The sequence below is a fragment of the Musca autumnalis genome, unplaced genomic scaffold, assembly GCF_047663935.1.
Source record: "Musca autumnalis isolate F117 unplaced genomic scaffold, ASM4766393v1 scaffold_1, whole genome shotgun sequence".
In the NCBI taxonomy this organism is placed as follows: domain Eukaryota; kingdom Metazoa; phylum Arthropoda; class Insecta; order Diptera; family Muscidae; genus Musca; species Musca autumnalis.
The window spans coordinates 109888433-109905668 of NW_027411644.1; the positions used below are offsets into that span (position 1 = coordinate 109888433).

The 17236-nt window shown below is 39.2% G+C and overlaps 1 protein-coding gene across 1 annotated transcript; it reads left to right on the forward strand.

The window, feature by feature from the left end:
- Positions 1 to 684: 684 nt before the first annotated feature.
- On the forward strand, positions 685 to 16604 carry LOC141390755 (uncharacterized). Its single transcript, XM_073963713.1, has 10 exons — positions 685 to 1077; positions 1143 to 1343; positions 2855 to 3085; positions 3150 to 3513; positions 13560 to 13739; positions 13803 to 13972; positions 14035 to 14179; positions 14237 to 14478; positions 15883 to 16357; positions 16436 to 16604. Exons 1-10 carry the CDS (start codon positions 934 to 936, stop codon positions 16576 to 16578), a joined length of 2295 nt encoding a protein of 764 aa, XP_073819814.1. The 5' UTR covers positions 685 to 933; the 3' UTR covers positions 16579 to 16604.
- The last annotated feature ends 632 nt before the right edge of the window (positions 16605 to 17236 follow it).

The following is a 17236-nucleotide window of genomic DNA, read 5'->3' on the forward strand; positions in this document are numbered from 1 at the left end:
CGACAAGCCAGAGTTGTTTTTGGCTCAATTAGGCTCGGGATTTTGCAGCCGTCTGATTTCCTATAGGGCAAGCATTTATAACACAGTGCAAATCATCTGCGCAGCATGCGGCACAGGCTCGCACGACACTCTACACCTTTTGCAACTGCCCTGCCAAGCCTACTCAACTAATTCCAGTAGTTCTGTGGTTACATCCCATCAAAAATGCCAAATTCATATAACTGGAGATAGACCCAGAGCCAGATTAAGCAGGAAAACGATCATACAAATATGTCAAATACTGTTACAACAACATTGGGCTCATGATTCAAGTACTATTTAGCTGTAAACATTCTGCTGGGTACAGTTGTAGCGAGGAAGACTATACTACAAAAACAATACTAGAAGATGTCATTGAATGTGTTCCCCAAAATGGGTGCATATGGCCATAAGGCTATAGCTTTCTTATCAATAGCCCGACATCTTAAGCAGATATATCTTTCAACGATTTCACAATGCAACAACAGACATAAGTCTAAAACGTTCTTCATTATGCCTATCACATTTCCAGGTTGTTGATCCTTCCCTAAATAGTGGCATATATGTAACTATGGTAAGCTGCTGCTACTGTTTCTGCTACACAAAGCGTTGCTAAGGTAAACAAATAAATATTTTCAAATCACAAAAATAGACAACAAAATATAACAGCCACTCATCCTTCTTCTACTGCAAAATTGATTTCACAAATTTTTACACGAAAAATAAAAAGAAACGGAACATGTGCTGCTGATAGGTTCCAATATTTATTGGTTTTCCTGTTATTTATCAGTTAACCGAAACCAAACGACCATCATAAAAATTGCAAAAAATTGAAGAAAAACGGGAAAAAGGAGGATAAACAAGGAACTCACACAACCAACTAAACGCAATTGAAACGGAAAATATTCTAAAACAATGAGTTCCACACCAAAATGGTATTGTCGAAATAAATCGCAACCAATGCAAACCTTTGCGGAGCTTTCGAAATTGGGCAATGACCTTAGAAGAATTACCAAACGTTTGGTTATCGATGTCAAGGTGGACATCTATAGTGAGCATGTAAGAGGCTCTGTCACTGTAATGAGATTTGTTTCGTAATTCAAACTTTACTTTGTTGTTTTAAGGACACCCTACTGGAGGAATGTGAACGGATTGTGGAGTTATATTGGAGTTTAAAGGATCAATCAACGAACAAAGACTTTCAATCCCTTTCAAAGAAAATCAAACGCAGCCCCTATAATGCTTTGCTAATGCAAAAATTTCGCATTATTATGGAATTAAATGATCGGAGATTTTGCCAGCTGACATTTGTGCTTAAGAAAACGGTAAGGCAAAAAAGAAAACCAATAAGAAAATTCCATTCAGCCAGGCTGAATTGAAAATTTCCTATGGGAAATTCTATTCAGACAGGCTGAATTGAAAATTTCCTATCGGAAATTCTATTCAGCCAGGCTGAATTGAAAATTTCCTATCGGAAATTCTATTCACCCAGGCTGAATTGAAATTTTCCTATCGGAAATTCTATTCACCCAGGCTGAATTGAAATTTTCCTATTGGAAATTCTATTCAGCCAGGCTGAATTGAAATTTTCCTATCGGAAATTCTATTCAGCCAGGCTGAATTGAAATTTTCCTATCGGAAATTCTATTCAGCCAGGCTGAATTGAAATTTTCCTATCGGAAATTCTATTCAGCCAGGCTGAATTGAAATTTTCCTATCGGAAATTCTATTCAGCCAGGCTGAATTGAAATTTTCCTATCGGAAATTCTATTCAGCCAGGCTGAATTGAAATTTTCCTATCGGAAATTCTATTCAGCCAGGCTGAATTGAAATTTTCCTATCGGAAATTCTATTCAGCCAGGCTGAATTGAAATTTTCCTATCGGAAATTCTATTCAGCCAGGCTGAATTGAAATTTTCCTATCGGAAATTCTATTCAGCCAGGCTGAATTGAAATTTTCCTATCGGAAATTCTATTCAGCCAGGCTGAATTGAAATTTTCCTATCGGAAATTCTATTCAGCCAGGCTGAATTGAAATTTTCCTATCGGAAATTCTATTCAGCCAGGCTGAATTGAAATTTTCCTATCGGAAATTCTATTCAGCCAGGCTGAATTGAAATTTTCCTATCGGAAATTCTATTCAGCCAGGCTGAATTGAAATTTTCCTATCGGAAATTCTATTCAGCCAGGCTGAATTGAAATTTTCCTATCGGAAATTCTATTCAGCCAGGCTGAATTGAAATTTTCCTATCGGAAATTCTATTCAGCCAGGCTGAATTGAAAATTTCCTATCGGAAATTCTATTCAGCCAGGCTGAATTGAAAATTTCCTATCGGAAATTCTATTCAGCCAGGCTGAATTGAAAATTTCCTATCGGAAATTCTATTCAGCCAGGCTGAATTGAAAATTTCCTATCGGAAATTCTATTCAGCCAGGCTGAATTGAAAATTTCCTATCGGAAATTCTATTCAGCCAGGCTGAATTGAAAATTTCCTATCGGAAATTCTATTCAGCCAGGCTGAATTGAAAATTTCCTATCGGAAATTCTATTCAGCCAGGCTGAATTGAAATTTTCCCATAGAAAATTCTATTCAGCCAGGCTGAATTGAAAATTTCCCTTAGAAAATTCTATTCAGCCAGGCTGAATTGAAATTTTCCCATAGAAAATTCTATTCAGCCAGGCTGAATTGAAATTTTCCCATAGAAAATTCTATTCAGCCAGGCTGAATTAAAATTTTCCCATAGAAAATTCTATTCAGCCAGGATGAATCTCGAAATTTTCCTTTAGAAAAAAAATCTTAAGAATTAGCTTTTCTCTGTTTATTTCTCCTTGCAGGTTAATTATCTCTTGAAAAAATCTCTGCATTCGGAGGTGTGGATGAACTGGGCCCTACAAATTACTCAACTGTATAATAAATGTCGAAAACCTATGACGGTAACGGATGGTGAAGAAAATGGAGAATCCAAGAAACCGGAAGATGAACAGCTAAATGCCAACATTTGTAGCAATATGTATCCAGCCCTACTACTGCCTTATAAGTCGATAGATTTTGCACATGTTTTACAGGTGAGATACTTTTTCGGCGAAGACTCTTAAATTTGTTGCTCAAAATGCGAAAATTTATTCTCAGTTAGCCTCCCAGCAACGCATCGAACAGAATTCATTGGATCTAATGTTCGGCCTCTTTAATATGGGCGAACAGGAGGCTTGGCGCGACACGGCCAACGAATCGAATTGTTCCAGCATAGAAATATTGAGAATTTTAACACTGAATTTAACCGGAGATGGAGAATTTCAGCAGTATTTGAATGAAAATAATCATGACTATGCCGCGCTGGCAATGAATCCGGAGATGGTGCATGTAAATGGCGCATCACAGCGCGGCACCTCAGTAACATTGCGCAGCAAACATATTGATTTTTTCCTCCAAAATGAAAGAAGTTTTGTGGCCCAATTTATTGAGAAGGCCTTTGACATCTGCCCCACAATATTTGGTAAGAAGGATAAGAATAATGTTAGTCTATAATTAGATCAGATATTTATGTCGGGTCTATGATCCAATTTTCATTGTAATTTGCATCGTATTTGGGCGAATGAAATTAATCATAAGGAAAAAGGTTCTATAGGTCGTATGAGTACTGTCACGTTCCATACGACACCATGGATAATAATGGATTTGATTACACTGTGCAACATTTTTAAGGTAATCTTGTGCAAACAGTTTGAGCTGAGGATTTTTTTTTTTTTTTGAAAGTATAGACCCAAACGACAAAACCCCTAGTTGGGTTTTGTTGTGCAGATCCAGCTTGGATTTTATGGCCCCATCTAAACAAGGTTAAATATTGACGTTTTAAAAAAAATCTGGGCTATAACTTTGAAACCTATGTGAATCTTCATCTGACCTCTGAAGAAAATTTGTAGATAACTACAAGAATAAAATATTTGGAGAAATAATGAACTCGAAAAACTACATTCATTACCTCAAATTTTATAAAATATCGAAAATATCCATATTTTGTATAGATTTTACACCATATCTCCAAAACCGTTAATTTTTTCTTAATGTTTTCTTTTGGAAGATTATTCGCTGGAATGTAATACACAACTTACATACGAAAGAAAAGAAAAACGAACCCCGCAAAAGTTTTAAGGTCCATGATATGCGAATCTTCACCTGGAATGTTCGCACTCTTTATAGAGAAGGTGCAGTTTACGCATTGGCAGATGTACTTGAAAAGTACAAGACCGACATACAGGAAATATGATGAAACGGAAAAGGCGTCACAACAACACCTAAAGGTGACGCACTGTATTATAGCTGCCATGACAGAAAGCATGAGTTTGGTTGTGGATTTGTAGATAGTCGGAGGTTAAAACATCTGGTCTCCAGCTTCACCCCAGTGAATGAAAGACTCGCTGCAATTCGATTAAAAGCAAAATTCTTCAACATCAGCTTTATTTGCGCTCATGCTGGAACTGAAGACAAGGAAGAACAGACCAAAGATATATTTTACGAACCCTTAGAAGAAACTTACGACTGTTGCCCTGCCCATGACATTAAAATTATACTAGGCGATTTTAATGTCAAAATTGGAAAGGAGAATATCTTTGGCCCAACAGTCGGGAAATTCAGTCTCCACAGTGAAACATCTGACAATGGTATGAGGCTGATAGTCTTTGCAGCTGCAAGAAACATATTAGTTAGCAGTACCAGATTTAAGCATCTCGATATTCATAAGGCATCTGGGTGTCGCCAGATCAAAGAACAAGAAATCAAATCATGGATGTACGTTCGTTTCGATGTGCAAACACGGAAGTTGGACATCGGTAAGCTGCAATCACAACAGATAACCACAGCATATACCACTCAACTGACCCAACTGCTTATTCAAAGCACTCCTCGTCCCGATAACATATCAGGACAATGGCAAAATATTGCCCACTTCATGCAAACAGCCGCAAAATCAGTACTTGGATACCAGAGTCCTCCACCAAGGAATCCATGGTATGACCAGGAGTGTCGTGCTGCTACTGAAGAGAAAAATGCGGCATATAGGGCTACTTTACAATCAGTAGCAACGCGTAGCGCACGAGTGAGGTATCGGGAGAAAAGGAGAGAGGAGAAACGTCTTTTCCGCAGGAAAAAGAGAGAGATGCAAAAGCGGGAGTGTGAACAAATCGAGATGTACAGGAGACAAAATGAATTCCGAAAATTTTACCAAAGAGTGAAACTACAAACTGATGGCTTTGGAACTGGCACATCCTACTGTAGAGACCAGCAAGGTAATCTGGTAACTGATACAGATAGTGTGCTAAGGATATGAAAAAAGCATTTTTCCAAACTGTTGGTATCCAATAGTAGCAAAGTCGACGAAGATACCACAGATTCAATCCGGAGGCGACACGCTGATAAGGTGTATTCATCAGCTAGTTAGGACCATCTGGCAGGAAGAACTAGTACCCGACGATTGGAACCTGAGTATCCTGTGCCCAGTCCACAAGAAGGGAGATCAGACTGTATGCTCTAACTATAGGGGCATAAGTCTACTCCCTATTGCCTACAAGATCGTGTCAGGGATATTGTGCGAACGACTATAGCCCATGGTCAACGAAATAATTGGATCATACCAATGATCCATCATTGACCAGATATTTACCCTGCGGCAAATCCTGGAGAAGTCTGAAATTGGTATCCCCGCAAAGCTCATTCGGCTTTGTAAAATGACTCTAAGTGACACAAGATCTTCAGTTAAAATAGGAAAGAAGCTCTCCGAAGAGTTTTGTACCAAAAGAGGTTTCAGGCAAGGATACAGCCTTTCGTGTGATCTTTTCAACATCCTGCTAGAAAAGGTTTTACGAGAGGCAAACGTCAAAAGAAGTGGCACAATCTACACCAATAGTCACATGTTACTTGCTTATGCTGATGATATAGACATCATGGGACGATCAGTAAAAGAAGTAACTGATACCTTTATGAAGGTCGAAGAAGAATCTGCTAAAGTGGGTTTGGCGGTAAACGGCGAGAAGACCAAGTTGATGGTGTCGACGCGCAATGCGTCCATTGAGATCGGACCAACTGTTGAAGTTGGATCCTATAATTTTGAGGTAGAAAAAGACTTCGTATACCTCGGCACCGCCGTAAACACAACAAAGGACATCAGTTGTGAAATAAAAGGAAGAATTGTATTGGCCAACAGATGCTACTTTGGCTTAAGTAAGCACTTTAAAAACAAAGCCACAACTCGTCAAACAAAAATAACGCTTTACAAAACACTGATACTACCCGTGCTGATGTATGGTTCCGAAGCCTGGGTACTTGCGCAAGCAGATAAGGCAGTGCTTGGCGTGTTTGAGAGAAAAATTCTTCGAAAGATCTACGGACCAATCTGCGTTGACGGTGAATATGGACGTCGTATCTGCTACACAACGACATCAATATAGTTAAACGTATCGAGATGCAGCGATTGCGTTGGCTAGGCCATATAATAAGAATGAGTGATGATGAACCCGCTAAAAAGGCGTATAAATTCAAGCCACATGGCGGTGCACGCAGAATTGACAGGCCAAAGAATAGAGAGAGAATTGGAGATCTTTTCTTAGTTCGGTCTATGGAACAAATGTTCTGTAATGGGCCAGCTAAGTAAGTAAGTAGAGTTTCAGAATGATCTGAAGAATTGCTGAGAACTTTATTTGGAAGATTTTTGCAAAGGTTTACTTGGTTCAACTCCCAATAGTTTAGCTGATACTGACCAGAATTTCAGCGATTATGTAAAATTTTCTATATTTTATCGATTTTGATGCCCTAGATGGAGTTTCTCTTATGTGGTCTGTTCAGAAGATAAGTTCTCCTAGTTTAGGGCTACAATATTGCCAAAGATTTGTATAACTCCTTTACGACAAGACTTGGGTCTTTTAGATTATAGTACAGAATATACATATGTGTTCCTGTACTATAATCTAAAATACTAAAGTCTTATTGTACAGGAGTTATACAAATAAATAAATAACAAATTAAATTCCCTCTTTTGAGAGGAAGTTGCATGAAAATGTGGTGCCAAATATTGAAGTATGCCCAGTAGGGTGGGGCGATTTGTGTGGAAGGAAAAAAAACCTTAATGAGCCCTTCGCGTTTCTGATTCCTGGGATTGAACTGAGCAAAAAAGTCCACTGGACCATATATCTACCGTAAAAATCGAGCCTCCCGATTTTGACTTTATGTTTTTTATTGACGTTTTTTGGATATTTTGCCATATAACAGCTAAACCATTGAGATTTTCGATCCAACACAAAGACAAACATTGTAGCCAAGACAGTAATTGAAAACTCTCTAATACATCGCAAAAGCATTGGAACGCTCCTTCAGGCAGTTTTGGCCTTAAGAATGTGCAAACTTTTCGGAAAATGTTGATAAATGACATTGTGCTACAAAATTTGACCCGAAAAATATTCAAGTGTTCTGATGCAAAATTATATCGTGTTGGGATCCATGGACAACGACAATGCCTTTATTTCGTTTGGGTCACTTCGTTTTATTTTTTTATAACGGTAAAAGTAGTGAAAATCTGGGTTTCTTACATTTTCAAATTTAGACGGGCATATCTTATTTTTTCCACAACGGATTTCTTTTGATCCTTCTTTCTTTTAAAGGGGTGAATAATGTCTTTTGAATAACAAATGGCTAAGTTATAGTGGTTTATGCCTGAAAAACCCCACAAAAAACCTATAAAGGAATTTTTCATAATTTTCAAAATAAATATTGAACAAAACAAAAAAACATTATATTTTTGAAAATTATGAGAAATTCCTTTATAGCTGTTTTGTGGGGTTTTTCAGACATAAACCACTATAACTTAGCCATTTGTTAACCGATTTAAAACAATAATAGCTTATTCAAAAGACATTATTCACCCCTTTAAAAGGAAGAAGGATCAAAAGAAATCCGTTATGGAAAAAATAAGATATGCCCGTTTAAATTTGAAAATGTAAGAAACCCAGATTTTCACTACTTTTACCGTTATAAAAAAAATAAAACGAAGTGACCCAAACGAAATAAAGGCATTATCGTTGTCCATGGATCCCAACACGATATAATTTTGCATCAGAACTCTTGAATATTTTTCTGGTCAACTTTTGTAGCACAGTGCCATTTATCGACATTTTCCGATAAGTTTGCACCTTCTCAAGACCAAAACTGCCTGAAAAAGCGTTCCAATGCTTTTGCGATGTATTAGAGAGTTCTTAATTACTGTCTTGGCTACAAGTTTTGTCTTTGTGTTGGCTCGAAAATCTCAGTGGATTGGCTGTTATATGCCAAGATGTCAAAAAAACTTAGATAAAAAATTTAAAGTCAAAATCGGGAGGCTCGATTTTCATCGTAGACATATGGTCCAGTAGACTTTTTTGCTCAGTTCAACCCCAGGAATCAGAAACGCGAAGGGCTCATTAAGGTTTTCAAATCGCCCCGGCCTAATGTCCAGCCATATACCTATAGAAAAAAATTATACTGTCGCAGTCATGTCATGACACAAGATCGAATCTCTATTAAAATTTCAAAACACGCAAAGAGTGTTGAACTTTTGTTGAGAGGCTTCCTGATGGAAGGAGGATTGATCTAAGATTGACAGTCACTGCTTTCGAGTGGGCTCGATAGCCATAGTAGGATTTTTGAGATCTTTCGGTCCACATGTTAGGAAGTATGAACTACTTGCAAATAGGAGTTTTCGAAGAGCCCCTAAAGTGCGAATGAGTTGTCCAATATAGTCTATCTTTGAAGCTGATTTAAGTATGAGGAAAATATTACGATTACTAATGTCAGCCATTCCTTTCGATAATTACCATTTACTCTGGATCACAAGGACAAGCTCGTGACTACTCATTTAAAAATAACTACTTATTTCGAGCCACATGCATTTGTAAAAATAAGGGGTTAGTAGGGGGTTTTGTAATGGGCATTTTTGCTGGGTAATGGAGTGGAACCGTTCAGGTAGAGTGGCTGAACGTATACATCCCGGCGATAAATAGCTACACTTCAAGTTTATAGACTGACAAATTACGTATCCGGGCAATCCGTCGTTTCTCTTAAATCCGACAATCTCCTCATAATTGTATCTATCAACAGACCGCCCTATTTCATCACCTCTGAACGTCGCACTTTCATCAGTCACGGGAAAGCTAATAGACCTAGTTTCAGAGAGTTCACTAATCACCCCTTAAGAGATCTGCCTAACCTTTCTGATGTTCGGGTAGTATAAAGGACGTTCCGAGACACCATCACTGCTGCAGCCACTTGCCATATACCTATTTGTCGACCACCCACAGTAAGAATTTCCCAGCAGAGGCGACGGATTTAGCAAATGAGTGTAATGAGCTTCGTCGTGCTAACCCCAGAGTCAGGGAGTTGAAACTGGAAGTTAACAGATTATTCGGTTGTTAAATCATCTGAAGAGTTACAACATTTGAACGGGAATAAGTGAATTTTGGCCGACGGTTAAGTCACTCTCGACCCCTAAAAATAAGAAGATAGGACCTCAGTTACGTTTGGCGACGTTACTTCGTATTTTACTTAAGGAATTCTGTGCTCCTAACAAAATCCTTTAATTATTTCAGGTCATTTACCATTATTTGGTTAATGATAGTGTCGTTCCATAAAAACTTGGATTTGATGTTTGCAAAAGCGGGACATTGGCAGAGAAAATGTTCCAATATTTCGTCGTCTTCTCCGCATGTGCTGCATATGCTTTTATCTCCACATTTAATTTTGAGCAGATTAGCTTGTAAACCCAGATGAGCTGTGAGGCCACCTGTAAGCCTAAGGCATTTAGTGGCTCTCTAAGTTTATTGTTGCTAATTCCCTTCCATATCTTGCCAGAGAACTTGCTTTTTCATTACCTCTGTTCCCCGCATGACCCCGTACCCATATTATACGAACCGAGCCATGCTGAGAATAGTTGCTGATCGATTTTATACAATCCAAGACAATTTTTGATTTTACTATCCCGAATGTTATTGCTTCGATTGCATTTTTACGGGTCGTAAGGATGTTTACAGTGGTTGGTCTCGTGTTTGCATTAAGCTAGTTCAGACACTCTGCAATCGCCCGAATCTCCGCTTGATGGACGATGTTGTTGTCTCCTTTGCGTGGTTCTTTACGCGGTGCACTCGAAACATTTGAAGATGTGGAGCTCTTTTTCTTTTTTGTCTTTCCCACTTCCGAAGAAGTGAAGGGAGTGTTCGTGATCCCCTTTTGAGCATCCTGCGGTATAGCCTTTTTGATTGTCTGTTGCTTTTTGAACTTGCGTCGTTGAGTCCCAGACAGCTGTTTTTTGCGTGTTGTGAGCTTTGCAATACTGTCGCTTACTTTGTCTACCATCGTGTGAACCTTCTTCGTATTTGGGTTTTCCATGACGGTTGCATTTTTTGTTGCTTTCGTTATCGCATTCGGAGTCTGAGTCGCTACCTGTATCTGAAAGCTGGGTCGAGTATGAACTTCCCCCTTGTGTCCATGTCGTTGTACCTTCGACCACAGATGCTAAGGCACCCACATCTGTGTGAGAATTTGCTCACGACAAACACCCTTGGGTCAGAAACGGCTGAATGAGCCGGGAGTGAACTATCTCACTAAAGTTCTCAACCTGTCGCTAGCCACCCACATCGATCCCGAAGTCTGGAAATTAGGCAGGGTGGTCCCGCTACTCTTCTCCAGCGTTAGAAATACTATCAATTGCATTGGTTCTGTAAGTACCACAGCACAACAACAGCTCGCCATATCTATATATATTATTCAAGGACTCAAGCAAATCAAGCCGTCTCATAGAACAGTGGTGGTGGCGTATGTCAAAAGCATTTTACACTGTCAAGCACTCCACGCTGTTTGAGACATCGAAGAGACCACCCTCTGACCAAGTTTGACGCCCAAGCCCCGTGGATTGAAACAGGGAGTTCCCCAATGTGGGGTGATTTCTCCAGACGGCAGATCTAAATCTACGTCCACTATGTTGAATGTCATGGTTGATGGTAGCAGAATCAGATCACCAACTACCTCAAGATTCTAGGAGTTACATTTGATAGCATGTTTAATCTGCCACAAGTTGAGATGCAGGAACAAGATTCTCTAGTCCCTAGCCGGCAGCACTTGGAGTGCAGATAAAGAAACCTTGTTGACCACATATAACGCGATAGGTCGGTCTATAAGAAGCTATTCGGCGACAGTGTGGTCCGCGAATAAAAGTGCAACGTGATGGGAAAAATAATAAAACCTGTCAGAATGCCCCCCTGAGAACTGCAACAGGGTGCCTCGTCATGTCTTCAGTGGACCATATACATGAGGAGGCAGGGATTATTCCAGCAACACTATGAGACGTGAGAGAGTCATCCTAATCACCATATGGTGGATAGCACCCCCACAGCCAGGCATGTCAGCAGGGATTTCATGATCTAGAGAGAGAGAGGCCCAACGTTACAAGAGAGAACTTTCAGATCAACAAGCCCATCAAGCTGGTTTAAATAGCATTCACACAGATCCAGTAGCAGATGCCATAAACAATTATGGTGTGAATGCGGTGCTCGGAGAACATCCCCCATCTATCGCAGCTGAGGAGCGTCAGCTACCAAGAATCCGCATTTGAATCTCCATTTTTATACCCTCAGCATTTATGCTATCGAGGGTATATACATTTTCATACGGGCAAAATGTGTCTCATCGAAATAATGATTTTAGACCCCAAGTATGTTTGGACGAAATGTGTTTCAGACAATTTGGAGTCGATTGAGCAATGTCCGTCCGTCTGTGTAGCTGGCTGGTGCGCACGATAACTCTCGAACGGATGAACCGATTCGGTTCAAATTTTGGCTTTCGTTTTGTTCAAACTTAGTTTAAGTTCGAAGATGAGCTATATCAGTCCACTCCTTCCGGTAACTCCCCCACAAAAGTTCGAAAATGTTCGGAAAAATTGTGCGCACGATAACTCTTGAAGGGAGTAAACGATTTGGTCCATACTTTGCCCATCGTGAAACATGTACCAGACTTAGATAAGATTTCAATATGGACTCAATCGATCCACTCCTTCGGGTACCTCCCACACAAAATTTCGGAAAAGTTCAGTTTAGGGTCATCTCTCAAATGTCTTTGATTTTTGCTTTAGCAACTTGTATTCACTGCCCCCCATACGCCGGTATAAGTTTCATCAGGGGCAAGTCCATACTTCCTGAGAAAATAGCCTGAAAGTTGCAAAAAAACCCTATGCCACCGTGAGATGGTTGGAGCTCAAGATGACTCTCGAACGGGTCTGCCGATTCGGTCCAAAATTTGGTCTTAGTAATATTTTTTCCAAACATAGTTTAAGTTCGAAGATAAGCCATATCGGTCCACTCCTTCAGGTGCCTTCCCCACAAAAGTTCAAAAATGTTCGGTAAATTGTTCGTACGGTAACTCTTGAAGGGAGTGGCCGAATTACACATCCTAATATATCTACCAGATATAGATCAGGTTCAAATATGGGCTATATTCGTCCACTCCATCCGGTACCTCCCACACAAAATTTCGGATAAGTTTACTTTAAGACCTGCTCCCGAATCACTTTGATTTTTGTTGAAGCAACTTGCATTCGCTGCCTCAATTACGAAGGTAAAAGGTTTTTTAGGGGCAAGTCCATACTTCTTGAGCAAACAGCCCGAAGGGTGTAAAAACCCCTATGGTATCTTTTTAGTATCTCCTCCCCAATACTTTTGATCTTTAATCCTAATCAACATTTTTGTCGGTTCAAACGCGCAAAATTTTTAAAACCCCCTAAATACATGCGGTTTTTTGGGAAAAATTGTTTCAATATACACAGGCTGAGGGTATATCTCTGTCGGCAAAGCCGACTGATACTTTTTTACTTGTTAAGTTTACCGAGCACTTTTCGAAATGTTTTCCATTCCTTTAAAATAAGGTTTTTACCCTCGAGAACATAAAGTCGTAAATTTAAATACCTCAAAATAGTTGAGCGTTATATAGAGGTTATGCCAATGCAGCCTTGAAGATTGCAACATGGGCATCCTCATGACACCGCCCACCGGTGGCAAATATTTCACCGAAGCATCAGTTCAATAAGCTGTTGTCGATGTAGTATCCGCTTGGGTGTTATCGCCATGAGCATCTCTGTCACAGTCTTGTGGACAGGTTTCCCCCACTCATTCACGTCAGGAGAGATCTTCATGTTCTAGAGAGAGGTCGAAAGGTACAAACGAGAACCTCTAGATCAACGAGCCTATTATACAGGATTAGATAGCTGAATGCCGTACTAGGAAACCAACCCCATCCATCACAACCGAAGAACGAGAGCTGCCAAAACAAACACGAATAGTTTTAGCACCATTAATCCTCAATTCTCATTGGGATGGAAGTAACAACAATATACCCAACAAATGTCCAGCATGTTGATTGTGCCTTGCTACAACAACAATATATGTGGGATCTTTTATGATATTTTTAAATTACTAAAAATCGAGGATTTTTTAAATAAAATGTGTTCACTATTTTCACAAATCTTTCCCTTCACAGGTCAATGCAATCACGATGATTTACATGAGTATGTGTTGCGTGGTATGCGCCTCATGTGGTCCTATGTTGGTATAATATTGGATCACATTATTCTATGGTGGATCGATACACCGATTTCATGCTATTCGCTAACCCATGTTGACTCAATACGCAATTGGTTGTATTTACATAATGTCAGAGGTATGAACGGTGGTGGCTTATGAAATGTAAAAAGTTACGAATGTCCTGCACTTCCCCTTTCAGATATTCCCGAACCAGTTTATTCCACACTGCAGGGTATTGGTGAGATTTTAACAAATTTTGTTAGCAACAATTTGTGGGATCGTTTATTTCGTCTGACTCTGATATCGGCAACGGCACAAACGGGCACTGTGGAACAATTTCTCGAAGAATATAAACAATCGCCGAAGAATGTAAGTTCACTGAAATTTCATATTTTGTGGAAAATTATTTAAAATTATGTTCCTCCTTGCAGCAATTTGGTACCGCCACCGGAACTGTTTGGATTGCCATTTTTACAAATCTAATTAATTTGAGTAATAATTATTTTCAAAATTCCGACTTCAGCAATTCCAGTTTGCTACCCGTTTCCGAACAAATTCCAATACTTCATAGAATAGGTAAGTTGGAACATGAAATCTTGAAACTTCTGTTTAACAGTTTGTTTGCTTTTACAGATCACTCGGTCCACAGCATGCGCCTCTGGGTTAAAGAAGAATGCAAAAAACTTTGCAACGAATGGAAAATGGATCGTTTCTTTCAAATATTGGAAAATGATGTGAGGTTATGTCTGCAAGCATTCACCAATTTTAAACTGCCAAAATTAACTGCCGATTTAACTGATATCCTGATGTTGGTGTGTGTTGCCTTGCGCACAAAATTGATATGTGAGATAAATGCTAATATCGACAAATTAAAGGTAAGTTTTGAAAGGGCGATTCTTGAAAAAAAATTATATTCACCCAGAAAAGGAATATTGACGCTGTGATCATTTTTTAAGCATAATTGGATTGCATAATTTCGGAACGAAATCCTTGGGAAATTCGGAAGGGATATTTATTTTCCTGTGATCATTTCTCCAAAATCCGAACTAAATCTGGTTGATAAAATTCCTTACAGCCTCGAATAGAAATCGAAACGATTGTTCAGTAGTGCGATTCGCTAACTCATTTTTTGAGTTACCGACAAAAAACGGTAACATTAAAGCGAAAAATTATGAATGAAAAGTTCAAAAAATAAACGTTGACAACACTGTTGCTACCGGTAGAACTTTGAGACTACTTTTTATTGGTCCATAACTTACTAATAATATCGTTAATTACCGAAATTACAAACATTTTAATTTTACCGATTTTGTCGGTAACTCCAAAAATGTCTTAGAGAGTCGCACTACAGACGGTTCTGAATCCGACAATTGCTTTGCTGGGTACATAAATCGACATAGATATTGTTACCTGATACCATATAATGGTAAATATGGTAGCAACAACAATACATATTTTTAGATAGTTACAATCTTATTGTATAGGTTTAAGTTAAATGGTTCTTCTTTGTTCATACTCAATAATTCTACAACCCTGACCGGCTGTGTCCATAAAGGATCGGGAAGCAGGTTAGTGGACAGTAAAAAATGTGCAACATATCATGCGGTCCCAATCAACATGTGAATAATAATTGTGCTAAAACCATTCGTATATGCCTTGGCAGCTGGAGTTATTCTGCTCCGATGGATGGGCGTCGTATCCGAGTGCTGCATTCACACGCCATTTCTTTGAGCTGCCTACACAACTGTATCAGTGTCAATGCTATCAAGACTACCTGAAAATCTTGTTGATCTACATATTCCCGTTAATGAAGATCTCTCCCGACTTGCCTGGATGGGGAAGCCTGTTCACAAGATTGTGACATAGATGCTCATGACGATAACACCGAAGAAGGAACTTCATATTGTCTTGCTTATACACAGGTAAAATCTTCGCCTCCTCATGAAGATGCCTCCCTGGTGTCCTCAGGACGGCATTCTGGCAGGTTTGAATATTTTTCCACTGCGTAGCGCTAATCTTTGCATACCACGCTGGCGCCGCATAGCTTACCACAGACCGGCCTATTGCTTTTTAAGAGGTCGAGAACGTTTCTCCGAGTCAATAAGGTGCATCGAAACGGCCAGTGTGGGATTGATAGTTACAATACCCATTATACTGTCAAAATAGAGTTCTTGTGATTATATGATTCTCCCTGAACTTAAGGGAATTTTCTACACTTCTTAAGATTAGCATAATTTCCTATTTAGCGTCCAATTATTCCCTTTTCTCTTTATTTGCAGAAAACCACCGATGAATGTGTTCAAGTCCTTTCCGATGTTTGTCGTATCCTAAGTTTGGCAAATTTCACGCTATGCTTTCCCGCCGGCTCCTATTGGCAACGTAATTCGTATGACAATGAAAAATCCAGTGAATATGTCGGCTATGTTCTGGATCAAATAATGCTGCCGTGTATAAAGGCTACCAAAGATGTTGTCATACTGAAGCTGATTTTAAAAATTATTTGTGAAGCTTGGTTGGATTACATTTATCAGCGTCACATACGATTTAGTGTTAATGGAGCGGTACGGCTGCTCAACGATTTCGATGATGTACGAGAATGGATTTTAAGTTGTCCACTGCTGGAACAATTGCATTTGGAAAAGTTAAGTAATCATGAGGTGCTGCGCATGTGTAAGGGTGTGGGTAAAATTCTTCTCAGGAAACCCGAGGATATAATTGCCATTTCCCAATCGCCAACATTTGACAAGAAAACAAGTAAGTCTGTCATGGGAGGGGGATTTCTAAAAGAAATTTTATTAATCTATCCATATGTAATTTTTCCGAAATTTCCAGCTGGTGATGGTGACGCGGCTCCCCAGGAGACTCAATTACCCTCGGAAATGTTTGTCTCCAATCAAAAACATTGGCTACAATTGCGCGCCAACAAGTCAACATTTTTCTTCTTCCCTTTTTGCTGTGGAGATTCAAGTATTTAAGTGGCATTTAATTTAGTTAGAATTTTTTAAATACCCTAATATAACTTAATTTACCTTGAAATTTTGCTCTAAGATCAAGCCGTATCGGCTTCTTGTAGCTTCTTATTTTGCAAAATGCAATCAATGATGCTTTAATAAAATCTTTGAGATCTGAAGAAATATTGAAAACAATTTATTATGGCGCCCAATTAAAGCTGTTGTGAGATCCAGATTTTGCAGACCTTTCTAACTCTCAACATTCCGTGCTATCATGTTGTAGTCCAAGGAGGAGACTGGTGAGGTTAATGTGCTCAAGATATATATTGGTCCCTTTTACATTTCACCGATCTCTCCTGGTGTTACCTGACGAGCTAGCGACATTGAATGGAAGAAACGTCACAACAAAATCTAATCTAGTACCGTACATACTTTCGGGTGAGATGCATGCTGCTATCGAAGAGAAGAATGCAGCATACAAGGCTACCTAACAATCAGTACCAATACCCAGCACACAAAAACAATTGTAGAGAAGAAAACGTATTTTCTCAAGAAAAATAGGAGTGTTGGAAACAGGTTAGAACGACGTTATGTTCGTCCGGGACGAAATTTATATATCCTCCACCACGAACTGTATTGTGGCAAATAGGAACAATTAATTTCCTTTGGTTTATGAAAGTAC

Excerpts from the sequence above, each read along its gene's own strand:
- LOC141390755 (XM_073963713.1), top strand. The coding sequence starts at position 934 with ATGAGTTCCACACCAAAATGGTATTGTCGAAATAAATCGCAACCAATG. Across the intron at positions 14,180-14,236 it reads TCCAATACTTCATAGAATAG|ATCACTCGGTCCACAGCATG; the intron begins GTAAGTTGGAAC and ends TTGCTTTTACAG. Across the intron at positions 14,479-15,882 it reads CTAATATCGACAAATTAAAG|AAAACCACCGATGAATGTGT; the intron begins GTAAGTTTTGAA and ends CTTTATTTGCAG.